At 49.3% G+C, this 16,190-nt stretch overlaps 2 protein-coding genes across 2 annotated transcripts; one reads left to right on the top strand and one right to left on the bottom strand.

Annotated features, from left to right (window-relative positions):
* Positions 1-5,870: 5,870 nt before the first annotated feature.
* LOC127313119 (protein trichome birefringence-like 21) lies at positions 5,871-7,292 on the bottom strand. The gene is made up of 2 exons (XM_051343664.2): positions 6,802-7,292; positions 5,871-6,710 (listed from the first exon to the last, which is right to left on the bottom strand). The coding sequence occupies exons 1-2, from the start codon at positions 7,279-7,281 to the stop codon at positions 5,958-5,960; spliced, it is 1,233 nt and encodes a 410-aa protein (XP_051199624.1). The 5' UTR covers positions 7,282-7,292; the 3' UTR covers positions 5,871-5,957.
* Positions 7,293-9,755: 2,463 nt separating this feature from the next.
* On the top strand, positions 9,756-11,215 carry LOC127313121 (protein trichome birefringence-like 19). The gene has a single exon (XM_051343665.2). It carries the CDS (start codon positions 9,780-9,782, stop codon positions 10,980-10,982), a length of 1,203 nt encoding a protein of 400 aa, XP_051199625.1. The 5' UTR covers positions 9,756-9,779; the 3' UTR covers positions 10,983-11,215.
* The last annotated feature ends 4,975 nt before the right edge of the window (positions 11,216-16,190 follow it).

Raw genomic sequence — 16,190 nt, 5'->3', positions numbered from 1 at the left:
GTTTTGATTTTAGAAAACCCAATTTATTCACCTAATAAGGGCATAAGAGCCTCACCAATTATCAATTGCCTCTTTGGGTATCACCATGGCATAAATTAATTATCCCCTGGTATATAACACCACAAAGAAGACAAGTGCATTGGTTAGGCATCAAAAGCATTCATATTTTATTTTTAAACATTTTTGTAAAAGTAGGAAATCATTTTCCTAGTTTATTTGGCTAGTAGACACTATACAAAAATAGGAGGTAAACAATATGCTACACTCTTTTGAAAACTTAAGCAAAACAATAGTTCTAATGTTAAGTTGCAGAGGTTATCTTTTGCAAGAATAAAACATAGGTTGAATATTTTTAAATAAAAAGAGTTGGTCAAAGGTTTTAAATAAACAAAAGTTTTGGTACAACATTTCATGTGACACACACATAACACAAACAGTAACAAATATGCATGAACAGAGACTAACAATATTTTTCCCAGATGGCCAGTACTAAAAAAAAGACTAACCCAATTGGATTCACCCAAAAATATTAATTTTACAATTTTAGGAATTACAAACACTAAACAGAATGCAGTGATCATGTTTAATGCACTAACATTCGTACGAAAATCCTAAAAATCTGAGATCAGTTGCATTGAAAAGGTATTAAAATTTGTAAACTAATGCAATTGGTTTCACTCGATTTGGGTTTGTGGATCTCGAGTTATACTCAAAACAGTGCTACTGGTTTTAACAAAATGTTTCAGCAATTCGAATTTTCAAAGCGGGCGGGAAACACCTGGGCTGTGCGGATTTGAAATTGGGCCGGCCTAGGTGGTTTATTTCCAGGTGGCTTTGGGAAAAAAAAGAAAAAGAAGAAAGGGAGGGGAGAGGGGCCCGGGCGGGCCAGCCTGCATGGCCAACGTGGCGAAGCGGCCCATGCACGCACGCTCGGGTCGTCTCCCTCCCTCGCGTCTCTGTGCGTGCGTGACCGGCGGAACGGAGGGAGCGGTGGGTTGGGCCGTTGGGGACTCACCGGCGGCGAGTGGGAGTGGCCGGCGGAGGCTGGGCGGGGTGGCAGCGGGTCGAGGCCGTCCAGGGGCAGCTTGGTGGAGCCTCCCTCGTCCTCCACGGCTCCTCCCGGTGGTGACCGCCTCGCAGGTGTCCTCGGGTAATGGCGACGGCGGCGCTCACCGGCGGTTCTGGGCAGAGAAAAAGGTCGTATTAGATGTGGGAGGGACTTGGGAATGCAATGGAGAGGGAAGGGAGGGGCGGGAAGCATTGGCGCCAGCGCATCCTTCCTTGCCACCCAGCGGTGACCACGGGCGGGAGGGGCTTCTCCGGCGGCCAAGGGCCCGGAAGGCGCTGCTGCTCTTCATGGGCATGGGGAGAGGGAGTGTAGGGGGAAGTGGAGTGGTGTGGGAGGGAAGGGGGTGAGCGGGGGAGCCTTTTTATAGGCGAGGGAGAGGCAGCAGGCGGGGGCGGGCGGTGACCGTGGCCAACGGGAGGGCGCGCGCGCGGTGGCGTTGGCCAATGGACGCGCAGCGGGTGACGTCGGTCGGTGCGTCACTGCTGTCGTCATGCAGCTATCGTCAGCAGAGGAGGGCAGGCGCGCGGGAAGAGGGAGAATCGAGCGGGAGAGGGCAGGGGTCGAGCGGGAGAGGTTCTGTGCGCGTGTGTTTCTCCCAGCGGTGCTAGGGTTTCGGTGGTGGCTGGGCTTGGCCTGCTGTTGGGCTTGGAAAGAGAGGGAGGGAGTTCAGGGATAGGGGTTTGATGGCTAGGGTTGGGCCAGGGGTGGAACAAGGCCCGACCAAGCATAAGAAGAAAAAGGAGGGGAGGGAAAAAGAGTGGGAGGTGTCCCCTTACAGCGTGTTTGGCAAGAGCAGGGAAGGGGATTGGGAGTTTAACGCCTCTTCCCTATCCCCGTCTCAATTACCAGGATCCCCCTAGGTAAGAGATTTGTGGGAGTTTAACACGCCAATTCCCTTTCCACTTCCCTCCTTAATTCCCATTCTATCCAACCAATCAAGGGATTAAAAGTCATCATACCATAAACTCCCATTCCCTCCCTCTAATTCCCACCAACCAAACAGGCTGTTAGGGTTTGCAAAAAAAGAAGCCAAGAGAGAGAGAGGGTGCCATGCAGGGATGTGCATGATTAAGTGACATGGTTTTAGAAGAAAAAGGTCAAAGCAATAGAATTGGAGAAAGAAGGAAAATGAGAGGTGGTGTGGTGGTGATGATGTCCACTTGATATTTGAAACAAAAAGGTAGGGAGAAGAGAGAGTGCAAGGGGGTGTTTGATCAAGTGATGACAAGGTTTACACAAGATTGTCATATAAGGTGGGTGGGAATGGTGGTGATAATGGTAATACCCAAGTTGAATTTTGAAGAAAGATCAAAATAGTAGGTGAGAAGGAGTAGTAGGGTTATTCTGGGAGGTTTTGTATTTGCACAAGTCAAATTGGCTAGCAAAAGTTCATGGTTCACCACATAGATATTTGAGATGTATTGTTGGTAATGACCATACCATGGATATTTAATCACCGATCAAATAGCCTTTAATTTATTTTGGTGTCTATGGCCTTGTTTTTTTATAGAGTTTAAACCAATAGGCTTACTTGAAATATTTGAAAAAGAGGAGAGGTCTTCGAAGAGTAGAATAATCCATAGAGGAATAGAAAATGTAGATCATTCTATTTTATTTTAGGAAACCAAAACTACAAATAAAAGCTTTTACAAGATTTTAGAGTCACATAAAGTAAGGATAAGCCATTTGGTAAATACTTTGTGCCAAAATAAAACTATGTCTTTTTAGAAACTCTTTTGTGATACCATGATCAAAGGTGATCATAGTCAAATTTTTAATCAGGAAAGATTTTTGGCAAGATACTTTTAAGATTTTGAGTCAGGACAAAACAACAAGAGGTTTTGGGGTTTAGGTCAAAAGGTTCAATTATTTTTAAAGAGAGGAGGTTATGCTAATACAAGAGTGAACATAGCTCCACTATTTTCTGGAGACTAGAAATAGTGTGATGAGGTACTTATGGGAAAAACACCAAGCATAGGATTTATGCATTGGTAAAGAAATGAAAAGAATTTTCCAGGGCCACACATGTGTTTTATTTAGTGAGAGGTTTGTTTTTACCACTAGATGTGTTGTGCTTTGGGGTAGCTCAAGACAAAACTCAACAAGCAATTCAAGAAAATTTATCTACCAATAGATTAAAGCAATTCATTATAACAAACAGATCAAGGCAATTCATCTAATTAGTCTATAGAAAAAGTTTTTGTTCTCCCCAATTTTTGCACTCAGGACAACTAAACATGGTTGCAAAAGTTGGGGTGTGACAACTTGCTGCTGTTCTACAAACCTCTGCACTTGGAGGCCCAACACTGTCTACAAAAATAGAAGCGTGCGTAGACATCACCCCACACACGATCTTGCATAGATGTTGGATCAGAACATAAACTTAAGAACGGGTACATAATATGCATCTATCAATACATCTCACAATATAATAAGATTAGATCTCATAAAACAATATCATAGAACAATTATCCACCACTTAGCTATTACAAATATGTCCATAATCATGATAGGCACCTCATATGGCACTAAATACTATGAAGAACATGAGAGAAATAGATCAAGCTACTGCCACAAACCCGTAGTATAGAGGTGGACTACTCCCTCTTGGTCATGGTGATGATGATGAAGACATTGGAGAAGGTGGAGATCCCTCCAGCGGTGATCCCGGCGGAGTTTCCCCCTTCAATCTTCTCTGCAGCAGCCTCCGTTTTGGTGTTTCTGTCTTTCTACGGCCTTCTCCCGAGAACTCTTCGGGGCCATATATATAGGGTTTCTAGGGGAAAATACGTCGGTTCGCGAAAGAATTAGGGCAAACGGGCGATCGACGGCTGAACAGAGGTGGGTAGCGCGGCCATCCTTCCAGGCCGTGCCACATGTGCTCTTTCGCCCCTCGGGCCTCTCTAGGTGTGCTTCAAGGGCCCATGATGTTCCTCCCGACGAAAAAATGATGCTCCAAAATTCCCAGGTCAATTTGACTCCGTATAGGTCTCTGAAAGTGAAATATACGCGAAACAGAGTTTTCCTATTTTGCAGGGTTATAAACCAAATAAAGGGGATCATTGGTAAATCACCATAAATTAATGTAAAACATGGTATTATCATCATATATGTTGAAAATATGTGGGAATTCAATATGATAAAGGAAAAGGTTCATGTATTCATTTTACATGCATCAGCTCGTCGTTTGCCAACTGTGTAGAATCTCTTTCCACACCTCCTCGAAGTGCTTTATGTGCTTGAAGAGAGATTTCCTTGGCCTTGGCAACCACGGAAGTGGCACCGAGCGTCAGGTCGTGATGGCGATGTCTGCTACTCAAGGAGGTAGTCATGATGGTCCTCAATCCTCATAGTGCTCACGATGGACAATAGTTCACCGAGCCGACGTGGTAAACTTGCTCCGGCGATACTCACCCATCACTCACGAGCTCGACCGCTGCACTACAAGGGAACTCTATCATGACACCGATCATTTTCATGCGGCAAACAAACTAGGTATGCGTATTCATAATGTTGGTCATGCACTTTTGCCAACTCCGTCATCTAAACCATTCAATCTTAATCATGTTCTTCATGTTCTTGATGCCACTAGCAACCTTTTATATATGAGTCAACTCTCTCATGATAATAATGTTTTTATTGAACTTCACCCTTATGATCTTTTTGTAAAGGATTAGGACACGAGGGAGCAACTTCTTAGTTCGTTGCCATGGTGGTCTATATGAGATTAAATTCCCAGTTATCAAGCAAGCGCTCAACAATATGAAGGTGTCACATGATGTGTGTGTGTGGCACAAGCACCTAGGTCATCGAGCATCTCAAGCAGTTCAACATAAACATAAGGCTCGAGCAGAGCCCGATTTTAAATTAATAAAGCTGCAACGGCAGAAGCCATACAACATATGGTAACTGACATAGTTAGGATGGAGGGAACCCCATCAGACCTGAGTACATGAAGAATATAAACATCCAAACCGGGCACATACATGCCACGCTCCAACACAATACCTACGACCACCCGACGACTAGAACATAAACATGTAGAAACAAAGATAGGCAAGCTTTAGTCTCTATCCTGATAGCGGCATGAAGAGCTCTAATCTTGCCGATCACCAGCTCCACCGCCTGACGATCATCACTCCTAGCCAGAAGCTTCCATACCTACAGATACATAGTCATTTTGTACAAGCCGTCAGTACATTGGGCCGGGAACACGCCCTCAATTGTGAATTTATTCCTAAGATTCCACAAGGTCCAGAGCAGGGCTGTACACGCTAACCAGAAAACTCTCCTAGTTTGGCCAACGTGGACATGCATAATCCTAAAGATATCGGCAAAACACGAGGGGTTCCAAGAGCAATTCAGCAGTTCTCTGACCGTGCTCCACATGAAACGAGCCAGCGAGCAACGAAAGAAGATGTGGTTATTATCTTCCACCTCCCCACATAAGGCATACACACCATTGAAAGGGCCCCTACGCTTTCGAATGTTGTCATTGGATGGAGTCTCTTTTTAGTCAAGGAAGATGCGTACTTTGCGTGGGGCCTTGATCTCCCACAAGGTACCGTAATGTTTACGGGGAATACCCGGACACATTTTCTTGTATAGAGACCGAATGGAGAAACTCCCGTCGTCAGTCAACCAGTTCAACATGTTCTTCATAGTCATGATTTTTATTTATTTATTGTAGAGTCCAAAAAATTAAAGCAATTGTGATGCTTGTTAACAAGGGAAAAGTCATCAATTGCCTTTCTCCTTGTCCACTCGTGTAACAACTTCTCCTCTAGAGACTATGTATAATTTGCTACTATAAATACACATGGTATTGATTGTAAAAAACGTAAAAAGCCAGGAAAACGAACAAAGACGAAATAGAAAGATGGGTCGATCAGGGGAGTAGCATCTGGAGCAGCATCTCGTTCCACACGTCGATGGGGCCGGGCAGACACCAGTGCACGCAGTCGTTGTACAGCGTCACGTTCTCGTGCGCCCAGTGCCCGTACCGGCTCGGATGCCCGTCCGGCCGGAGCACCATCGCCGCCGTCGTGTCCATCAGCACCATCCTCACCCCTCTCTCCCTCGCCGCTTTCTCCGCCGCCTCAAACTCCTCGACCTGCGCCGTGTAGAAGTCCAAGTCCAGCCCGGCCACCCTTGCCTCGTACGGCCGCGTCCGCCGGCAGTCGCCGCCCTTGTCCCACTCCCCACCCTCGAAGTGGGACATCGGCGACACCGTCCGCACGATCGCGGTCCCGTTAAACCCCGGCAGGCTGGCCACCGCACGCAGCGCCGTGCGGTGCGCCACGCGCAGCGAGTACCGCAGCGTGAGTTGGGGCACGCCCGGGACGAGGCAGTAGTAGCAGGCGACGAGGCGGCCGGACTCGTAGAACAGGGACGGGCGCGTGAACCATGTCGCCGCCGAGATGACGACGTAGTCGTAACCCGCCACGAGCGGCAGCCACGCGTCGTCCGGCTCGTCGAGGTACAGGTTCCACAGCCGGCCGCCGCCGTTGTCGGAGTCGGACACGTTCGCCTTGACGAGGAACGGCGACCAGAAGACGGAGACGGTGAAGTTGTGCGACGCGTAATGCAGCGTTCTGAACTCTTGGTTTTGCGTCGGGGAGACGTCTTTGGGGTACTCCACCTGCAAACAATTTCAAGTGAATTATAATTCTGACTCTCTAATCAATTCAAATTTCCGATAAATTTAAGCTAATTAAACTGATGATGATTACCTTGGACAAGAGACACATGAGGGACTGCATGTGGTTCCGGGCCAGCGAGTCCCCGACGAACGCCATGGATCGGCCCCTGACGGCGTCCAAGAACCCCGCCGCGTCGAACCGCGGGAGCTCGCACCCGGAAGGCCGCCACCGCCACCGCCACCTGAGGAAGCCGAGGTCCGGGCGGCCGTACTTCATGCAATTCTGGTGTTCCTGGATAAACGGGCAGCTCCGGTTGGTGTAGTACGGCACCGCTCCACCGTCGTCCGGCACCCACTCGCCCCGGAAAATGTCGCATCCCTTCGGCACCCGGGCGACGGCACGAGTGGAGTTCTTGGCGGCGATAGGGCGCCCAGAACCTGACGAGGGGGTGGAGACGATGCCGTAGGTGTCGAAGAAAGAATGGCAGTAGGGCGTGGTGAAGATGAAGAGGACGATGGCGAGCCCCGCGAGGGACACCACTGTCGGGTTGACGAGCCGGAGCTTCTGCATCGGCCGGCTGATTCACGGAGATCTCCTACTACGTACGTACAATGCGTACAAGCAGCTGCTAGAAGTGGTGTTCGCGTCTGCACAGCTTAATTACACTTGTGATTGATGGTGGAATCCACGTCACACCCCGAGTGCTAAACAGGTGCGCTTGAACTAGACCGTGAGCACTGGCAAACTGTGACACATTCCATACTTCTCCATGTTTTTGACTGTCCTGGCCTCTCAAGATCAACTGATGATGTCTCGATACTAACCTGGTTTCTTTCATAAACTGTCACAATATATATAATATGGACAAAAATATGAACATCTACAATGTAAAATCAATACCAATATAGATGATTTTTATATAGTATAATTTACACCGTAGGGGTTTCCCTATGGTAAAGGTATTAAAAGAATACCAATATAGATCCACTACAAAATATGCTCTCATAATTTATTTGTTCAAAATTATACTCCGTAGGTGTTTACATTTTTCTATAAGATTAGTCAAACTTATAATATGGTGCTGACTTTTGACCAAAAATATACTACTCCCTCCGTCCATAAATAGATGCCAAAGATTTATCTAAATTCGGATGTACCTATACACTAAATCGTGGCTAGATACATTCAAATTTAGACAAACTTTTGGCATCTATTTATGGACAGAGGTAGTACGTAAGATCTATTTTATAGAATGGAGGCTATATATGCGACGCAGCGATTCTACACACTGGTGGGCGTCCCAGGCTTATCCAACGGGCAGCATTTTTTCAAGATTCGCGCAAGTCAATATTACAAAATCATCCTGTACCTGTACATAATCGCATCCCTACAGACCAGAAGATTGACATGTACTTCTTGTTCCTGTCCCGACTCCTGCACGGGACACTCCACCATCTCTCTCTCGTCTAATCCCCTCTCTCTCCACCTCCCTCAACCACCGCACCCCATCTCCGTCGAACATGGCGAGGCCTTCACAACATCTCAGTCGAGGCGCGACGGCCAGGGCTTCATCCCCTGCCCAGCGATGAGCCGGCGGCCTCCTCTGCCCAACGATGAGCCGACAGCCTCCTCTGCCCAACAATGAGGCCAGCGACGCCATGGATCTGCACATGACGGCGCGAGGGGATGTTCCCTCCTCCATGGCGGATTAGAGTCATGTTCGATCTGGGCTTGAAGGGCACAGATCTGGGCTTTTAGGGCCTGGATCCGTGGCCACCCCTAGATGTGCTGGTTCCCCTCTGTGCTTGGGAGATTTCTTATTTCTTTCCGAAGATTTGATTATTTGTTGTGTTGGTTCTTGGACAAAATACATGTACATGCATATTTGTTCCCAAAGAAGTCTATTGATGTCTGTTGGATTGTTGTATCCGAATTTTTCTGGATCCGAATTCATGTTGATGTTTCTGCTTGATAATGATGCTTTGAATTGTCTGTGCGCAAATGGTTATCCATGGCTCTTTTTTTCTTCCTGTATGGTTTCCTAATCCATCTCTTTGTTTGTGCATGTATTGAAGATTCTTGCATGCAAAGTGAAATAATGTACGGCAAGAAATTTCGTTAGTGGAACACTGATACGAATTAACTTTGCATGAATTTTGTAATGTAGCAAGAATTATGTACGAGTACTAATTCTTTGAATCCGTACTGATGTTGATGCCTTGATAGTTCGGCAAGATAGGAGTATGATGCGGTGCTTTGGATTCAGTACTACAGCAAATGTAAAATGGTTCCTCTGACGGAAATTAGTATGTAGTGTACTAATTGTACCTACTATTGCACTAATCATGTACTAATTCATGCATGGTGTTCGTTGTGAGATCCAAAATCAGTTCATGGTCAGATGCATGGAAAGAAACAAGGATGGAACGGTATCTTGTTGTAAATTGTGGAGATGTTTTTGTACTGAACTGAAAAATATACCTGAGGGGTTCTTTGCAATGTACAGTGCTGGCTGCACGAATCTTGAAGCATATGTAGTATGGGATTTCCGCTATATATGTAGTATGTAGCCTGGGACGCCCACGTATATGTAGCATGGGATTTCCGCTATATATGTAGTATGTAGCAGCTAGATTGAGACCGTCACTACCATTTTGCGTTGTAAAGTATGTGACAGATCTGGAAAAATAAAGTCTCCATTCGACATACTAGTAGTATCTGAAAGTTATAACACGCTGTTTTCAAAATGGCGGGTGAACTCCAGATCGTTGATCTTGACAGGCCAGGCCAGTCAAAGACATGGAAGGTCTACATCTAGCTGAATTTACAGGTAGCCAGAGTGCTCACGGTCTCGTACAAGCGCACCTGTTTATTTAGCACTCGGTTTACGTACGTGGAATCCACCATTACAAGTGTAAGCTGCACACCGATTGCGTAGCAAACCCATGGACATGCTCATGAACGTACGTGAAGCACGGCAAAAAAAAATTGTGACTATAATATACCAACTCACATCTTGATAAACTGTTAAACGTAATGCAGTACCGATCAGTTGTTCTCAGTCTGGGATGAAGCAGTTGGATGGGATCGCGATCCCGTACTGGCAATATGTGTTTCCCGCGGCCGTCCTCACGACGTGCCTCGTGATCCTCGCCGCGGTGAGCTTGCCCGGCCGCGCCCCGCTGATTCTCCCGGCGGTGACGAGCAGGACCGATGGGCCAGGATCAAGCAACCGGTCATCTTGCAATATATTCAAGGGCGACTGGCTGCCGGACCACGGCGCGCCCAGCTACACCAACGAGACCTGCCCGGTGATCCATGGCCACTACGACTGCATGCGGTACGGCAAGCCGGACCTGGAGTTCCTCCGATGGCGGTGGCAACCAGACGGGTGCGAGCTGCCCCGCTTCGACGCGGCCCGGTTCCTCGGCGCGATGAGGGGCAAATCCGTGGCGTTCGTCGGCGACTCGCTGGCTCGGAACCAGATGCACTCGCTCGTGTGCCTCCTGTCGCGGGCCGAGCGGCCCGTGCCGTGGACCAACGGGGGCTACCTGTACCGGTACGAGCGGCACGGCTTCACCGTCGCCGACTTCTGGTCGCCGTTCCTCGTGCGCGCCGCCGAGACGGACCCGGACGGCCCGGCGCGGAACGGGGCGGGCCTGTGGAGCCTCCACCTCGACGAGCCGGACCCCGGGTGGGCGGCCCACGTGAGCAAGTTCGACGTCGTCGTCGTCTCCGCCGGCAGCTGGTTCTACCGCCCGTCCGTCTTCTACGAGCGCGGCCGCGTCGTCGGCTGCAGCGGCTGCCTCGCGCCCAAGGTCACGGACCTCACGCTCCGCTACTCCCTGCGCGCCGCGTTCCGGAGCGCGCTCCGCGCGGCCGTGGGCGCGTCGTCCGGAACCGGGACGGTGGTCGTGCGCACGGTCTCGCCGGCGCACTACGAGAACGGGACGTGGAACGATAACGGCGACTGCGTGCGGACGCGGCCGCTCCGGCGCGGGGAGTGGGAGATGGACGTGCAGCAGAAGGAGATGCACCGGATACAGGTGGAGGAGTTCGCGGCGGCGGAGGCGGCGGCGAAGGGGAAAGGGGTGAGGATGTTGCTGATGGACGCGACGGAGGCTATGGCGATGCGGCCGGACGCGCATCCGGGCAAGTATCGGCTGTGGCAGCCGGACAAGTTCAGGGTGAGCCGCGACTGTGTGCACTGGTGCTTGCCCGGCGCCATGGACGTCTGCAACGATATGCTGCTTCACATGCTCATCGATTAGCAAGCTCCAGGAACAGTATATATATTTTGTGCGAACTACTGTTGATTCCGAATTGAAGCAGCCGGTGATATTTATTTCTGTGTACACAAATAATTTAGTTTGAGACGATATTGTAAACAAAGTTCTTGCCCGGCGCCATGGACGTCTGCAACGACATGCTCCTTCACATGCTCATCGATTAGCAAGCTCCGCAACACAAAGTTATTGCTGTGTACTGTTGATTCCGAATTGAAGCAGCCGGTGATAATTATTAATTATTTCTGTGTATACAAATAATTTAGTTTGAGACGATATTGTAAACAAAGTTCTTGCTTAGCTTTTTTTTACAATCAATACCACATATGTTTGTAGTAACAAATAGTATACGCACTACGGGAAAAACAGGCGTTGCCGTGCAGCACATCATTGCCGTGAGGCGCTGCACGGCAAAGAAATCTTTGCCGTGAGCCTAGAGTTGTACGCACGGCAAAGAAGAAAAGCACGGCAACGAATTAGAGTGGCGCACGGCAAAGAGTCGGTGCACGGCAAAGTCAGTAGCGCCGCACGGCAAAGTATCATCGCACGGCAAAGTCTCTCCAAAGCGCACGGCAAAGAAGCACGCACGACAAAGAGCATAAGAGCCGCACGGCAAAGAAAACATGCTCGGCAAAGCGACTGGGACGTTGCCGTGGGTCGCCCTTTGCCGTGAGGCTAGGCAAAGTGCACGGCAAAGCAGCCTTTGCCGTGCGATTCCTTCTTTGCCGTGCGCCATCATTCATTTTATTTGTTTTTCTTTCTATTTTATTTCATCTAATACTTATATTTTTTATTAGTTTTACTTTTTGATGACTATTAGTGTTACTTAAGACAATGTGCAATACAAAATTACTCTCCATGTTCATCCCCCACATATATCACGGTTTCGGAATTAATACGCGCTTCGGAAAATCTGCTAAGTGTTATCGCCCAAATGTGAGGAAGGTCACACCGGGGAGCTACTTTTGCACCATTACACCTTGCACCACACTTTGACACATGTCATAGGTCCACATGCAAGATTTGGTGGGGTTCCGGTGCTCCGGCGGTCGTTCTCGCCCCCCCCCCCCCAAAACAGCGGTACGTGTGCCCCGGCGGGTCTACCCCCGTAGATTTCTCCGCGCGAGGGTGCACCAATGTACTTTTTCATTCTTTTAGGTTTGTTTAGGACATATACACATGGAGAACCAAGATTGGGACCCTTTGGCACATAGTACACCCGCAGCTCGAGCCATTATCACACGATCGAGGGTGTGCCTGATCTACTTGTTAGGGTTCGGTGTAGGGTTAATTAGGGCTAGGGTCTAGGGTTTAGAGGAGCTACTTTTGCACCATTACACCTTGCATAACACTTTGACACATAGCATAGGCCCACATGCAAGATTTGGTGGGGTTCCGGTGTTCCGGCGGTCGTTCTCCCCCCTCCCCCCAAAACAGCGGTATGCGTGCCCCGGTGGGTCTACGCCCCTAGATTTATCCGCGCGAGGGTGCACCAATGTACCTTTTCATTCTTTTAGGTTTTTTAAGACATATACACATGGAGAACCAATATTGGGACCATTTGGCACATAGTACACCCACAGCTCGAGCCATTATCACACGATCGAGGGTGTGCCTGATCTACTGGTTAGGGTTCGGCGTAGGGTTAGGGCTAGGGTCTAGGGTTTAGGGGAGCTACTTTTGCACCATTACACCTTGAATAACACTTTGACACATAGCATAGGCCCACATGCAAGATTTGGTGGGGTTCCGGTGTTCCGGCGGTCGTTCTCCCCCTCCTCCCCCCAAAACAGCGGAACGTGTGCCCCGGCGGGTCTACCCCCCTAGATTTCTCCGCGCGAGGGTGCACCAATGTACCTTTTCATTCTTTTAGGTTTTTTTAGGACATATACACATGGAGAACCAAGATTGGGACCCTTTGGCACATAGTACACCCGCAGCTCGAGCCATTATCACACGATTGAGGGTGTGCCTGATCTACTGGTTAGGGTTCGGTGTAGGGTTAGGGCTAGGGTCTAGGGTTTAGGGGAGCTACTTTTGCACCATTACACCTTGCATCACACTTTGAAACATAGAATAGGCCCACATGCAAGATTTGGTGGGGTTCCGGTGTTCCAGCGGTCGTTCTCCCCCTCCACCCCCCAAAACAGCGGTATGCGTGCCCCGGCGGGTCTACTCCCCTAGATTTCTCCGCGCGAGGGTGCACCAATGTACCTTTTCATTCTTTTAGGTTTGTTTAGGACATATACACATGGAGAACCAAGATTGGGACCCTTTGGCACATACACCCGCAGCTCGAGCCATTATCACACGATCGAGGGTGTGCCTGATCTACTGGTTAGGGTTCGGCGTAGGGTTAGGGCTAGGGTCTAGGGTTTAGGGGAGCTACTTTCGCACCATTACACCTTGCATCACACTTTGAAACATAGAATAGGCCCACATGCAAGATTTGGTGGGGTTCCGGTGTTCCGGCGGTCGTTCTCCCCCTCCTCCTTCCAAAACAGCGATATGCGTGCCCCGGTGGGTCTACCCCCCTAGATTTCTCCGCGCGAGGGTGCACCAATGTACCTTTTCATTCTTTTAGGTTTGTTTAGGACATATACACATGGAGAACCAAGATTGGGACCCTTTGGCATATACACCCGCAGCTCGAGCCATTATCACACGATCGAGGGTGTGCCTGATCTACTTGTTAGGGTTCGGCGTAGGGTTAGGGCTAGGGTCTAGGGTTTAGGGGAGCTACTTTTGTACCATTACACCTTTCATCACACTTTGACACATAGCATAGGCTCACATGCAAGATTTGGTGGGGTTCCGGTGTTCCGGCGGTCGTTCTCCCCCTCCCCCCAAAACAGCGGTATGCGTGCCCCGGCGGGTCTACCCCCTAGATTTCTCCGCGCGAGGGTGCACCAATGTACATTTTCATTCTTTTAGGTTTGTTTAGGACATATACACATGGATAACCAAGATTGGGACCCTTTGGCACATACACCCGCAGCTCGAGCCATTATCACACGATCGAGGGTGTGCCTGATCTATTTTGGGGTTCGGCGTAGGGTTAGGGCTAGGGTCTAGGGTTTAGGGAGCTAGTTTTGCACCATTACACCTTGAATAACATTTTGACACATAGCATAGGCCCACAAAGATTTGGTGGGGTTCCGGTGCTCCGGCGGTCGTTCTCCTCCTCCTCCCCCCAAAACTGCGGAACATGTGCCCCGGCTAGTCTACCCCCCTAGATTTCTCCGCGCGAGGGTGCACCAATGTACCTTTTCATTATTTTAGGTTTGTTTAGGACATATACACATGTAGAACCAAGATTGGGACCCTTTGGCACATACACCCGCAGCTCGAGCCATTATCACACGATCGAGGGTGTGCCTGATCTACTGGTTAGGGTTCGGCGTAGGGTTAGGGCTAGGGTCTAGGGTTTAGGGGAGCTACTTTTGCACCATTACACCTTGCACCACACTTTGACACATAGCATAGGCCCACATGCAAGATTTGGTCGGGTTCCGGTGTTCCGGCGGTCGTTCTCCCCCTCCTCCCCCAAAACTGTGGAACGTGTGCCCTGGCGGGCCTACCCCCTAGATTTCTCCGCGCGAGGGTGCACCAATGTACCTTTTCATTATTTTAGGTTTGTTTAGGACATATACACATGTAGAACCAAGATTGGGACCCTTTGGCACATAGTACACCCGCAGCTCGAGCCATTATCACACGATCGAGGGTGTGCCTGATCTACTGGTTAGGGTTCGGCATAGGGTTAGGGCTAGGGTCTAGGGTTTAGGGGAGCTACTTTTGCACCATTACACCTTGCACCACACTTTGACACATAGCATAGTCCCACATGCAAGATTTGGTGGGGTTCCGGTGTTCCGGCGGTCGTTCTCCCCCTCCTCCCCCCAAAACAGCGGTATGCGTGCCCCGGCGGGTTTACCCCCCTAGATTTCTCCGCGCGAGGGTGCAACAATGTACCTTTTCATTCTTTTAGGTTTGTTTAGAACATATACACATGGAGAACCAAGATTGGGACTCTTTGGCACATACACCCGCAGCTCGAGCCATTATCACACGATCGAGGGTGTGCCTGATCTACTTGTTAGGGTTGGGCGTAGGGTTAGGGCTAGGGTCTAGGGTTTAGGGAGCTAGTTTTGAACCATTACACCTTGAATAACATTTTGACACATAGCATAGGCCCACATGCAAGATTTGGTGGGGTTCCGGTGCTCCGGCAGTCGTTCTCCCCCTCCTCCCCCCAAAACAGCGGAACGTGTGCCCCGGCTGGTCTACCCCCCTAGATTTCTCCGCGCGAGGGTGCACCAATGTACCTTTTCATTCTTTTAGGTTTTTTAGGACATATACACATGTAGAACCAAGATTGGGACCCTTTGGCATATACACCCGCAGCTCGAGCCATTATCACACGATCGAGGGTGTGCCTGATCTACTGGTTAGGGTTCGGCGTAGGGTTAGGGCTAGGGTCTAGGGTTTAGGGGAGCTACTTTTGCACCATTAATCCTTGCACCACACTTTGACACATAGCATAGGCCCACATGCAAGATTTGGTCGGGTTCCGGTGTTCCGGCGGTCGTTCTCCCCCTCCTCCCCCCAAAACTGCGGAACGTGTGCCCCGGCGGGTCTATGATGCGTGTAGTTGACACGTCCGTTGGGAACCCCAAGAGGAAGGTGTGATGCGCACAGCGGCAAGTTTCCCTCAGTAAGAAACCAAGGTTTAATCGAACCAGTAGGAGTCAAGAAGCACGTTGAAGGTTGATGGCGGCGGGATGTAGTGCGGTGCAACACCAGGGATTCCGGCGCCAACGTGGAACCTGCACAACACAACCAAAGTACTTTGCCCCAACGAAACAGTGAGGTTGTCAATCTCACCGGCTTGCTGTAACAAAGGATTAACCGTATTGTGTGGAAGATGATTGTTTGCGAAAAACAGAAACAAAGTATTGCAGTAGATTGTATTTCAGTATAGAGAATTGGACCGGGGTCCACAGTTCACTAGAGGTGTCTCTCCCATAAGATAAACAGCATGTTGGGTGAACAAATTACAGTTGGGCAATTGACAAATAAAGAGGGCATGACCATGCACATACATATTATGATGAGTATTGTGAGATTTAATTGGGCATTACGACAAAGTACATAGACCGCTATCCAGCATGCATCTATGCCTAAAAAGTC

This window comes from Lolium perenne, chromosome 7 (genome assembly GCF_019359855.2).
Source record: "Lolium perenne isolate Kyuss_39 chromosome 7, Kyuss_2.0, whole genome shotgun sequence".
Lineage (NCBI taxonomy): Eukaryota > Viridiplantae > Streptophyta > Magnoliopsida > Poales > Poaceae > Lolium > Lolium perenne.
The sequence above is the reverse complement of the archived record's forward strand: the minus strand, read 5'-3'. Positions and strand labels throughout refer to the sequence as shown.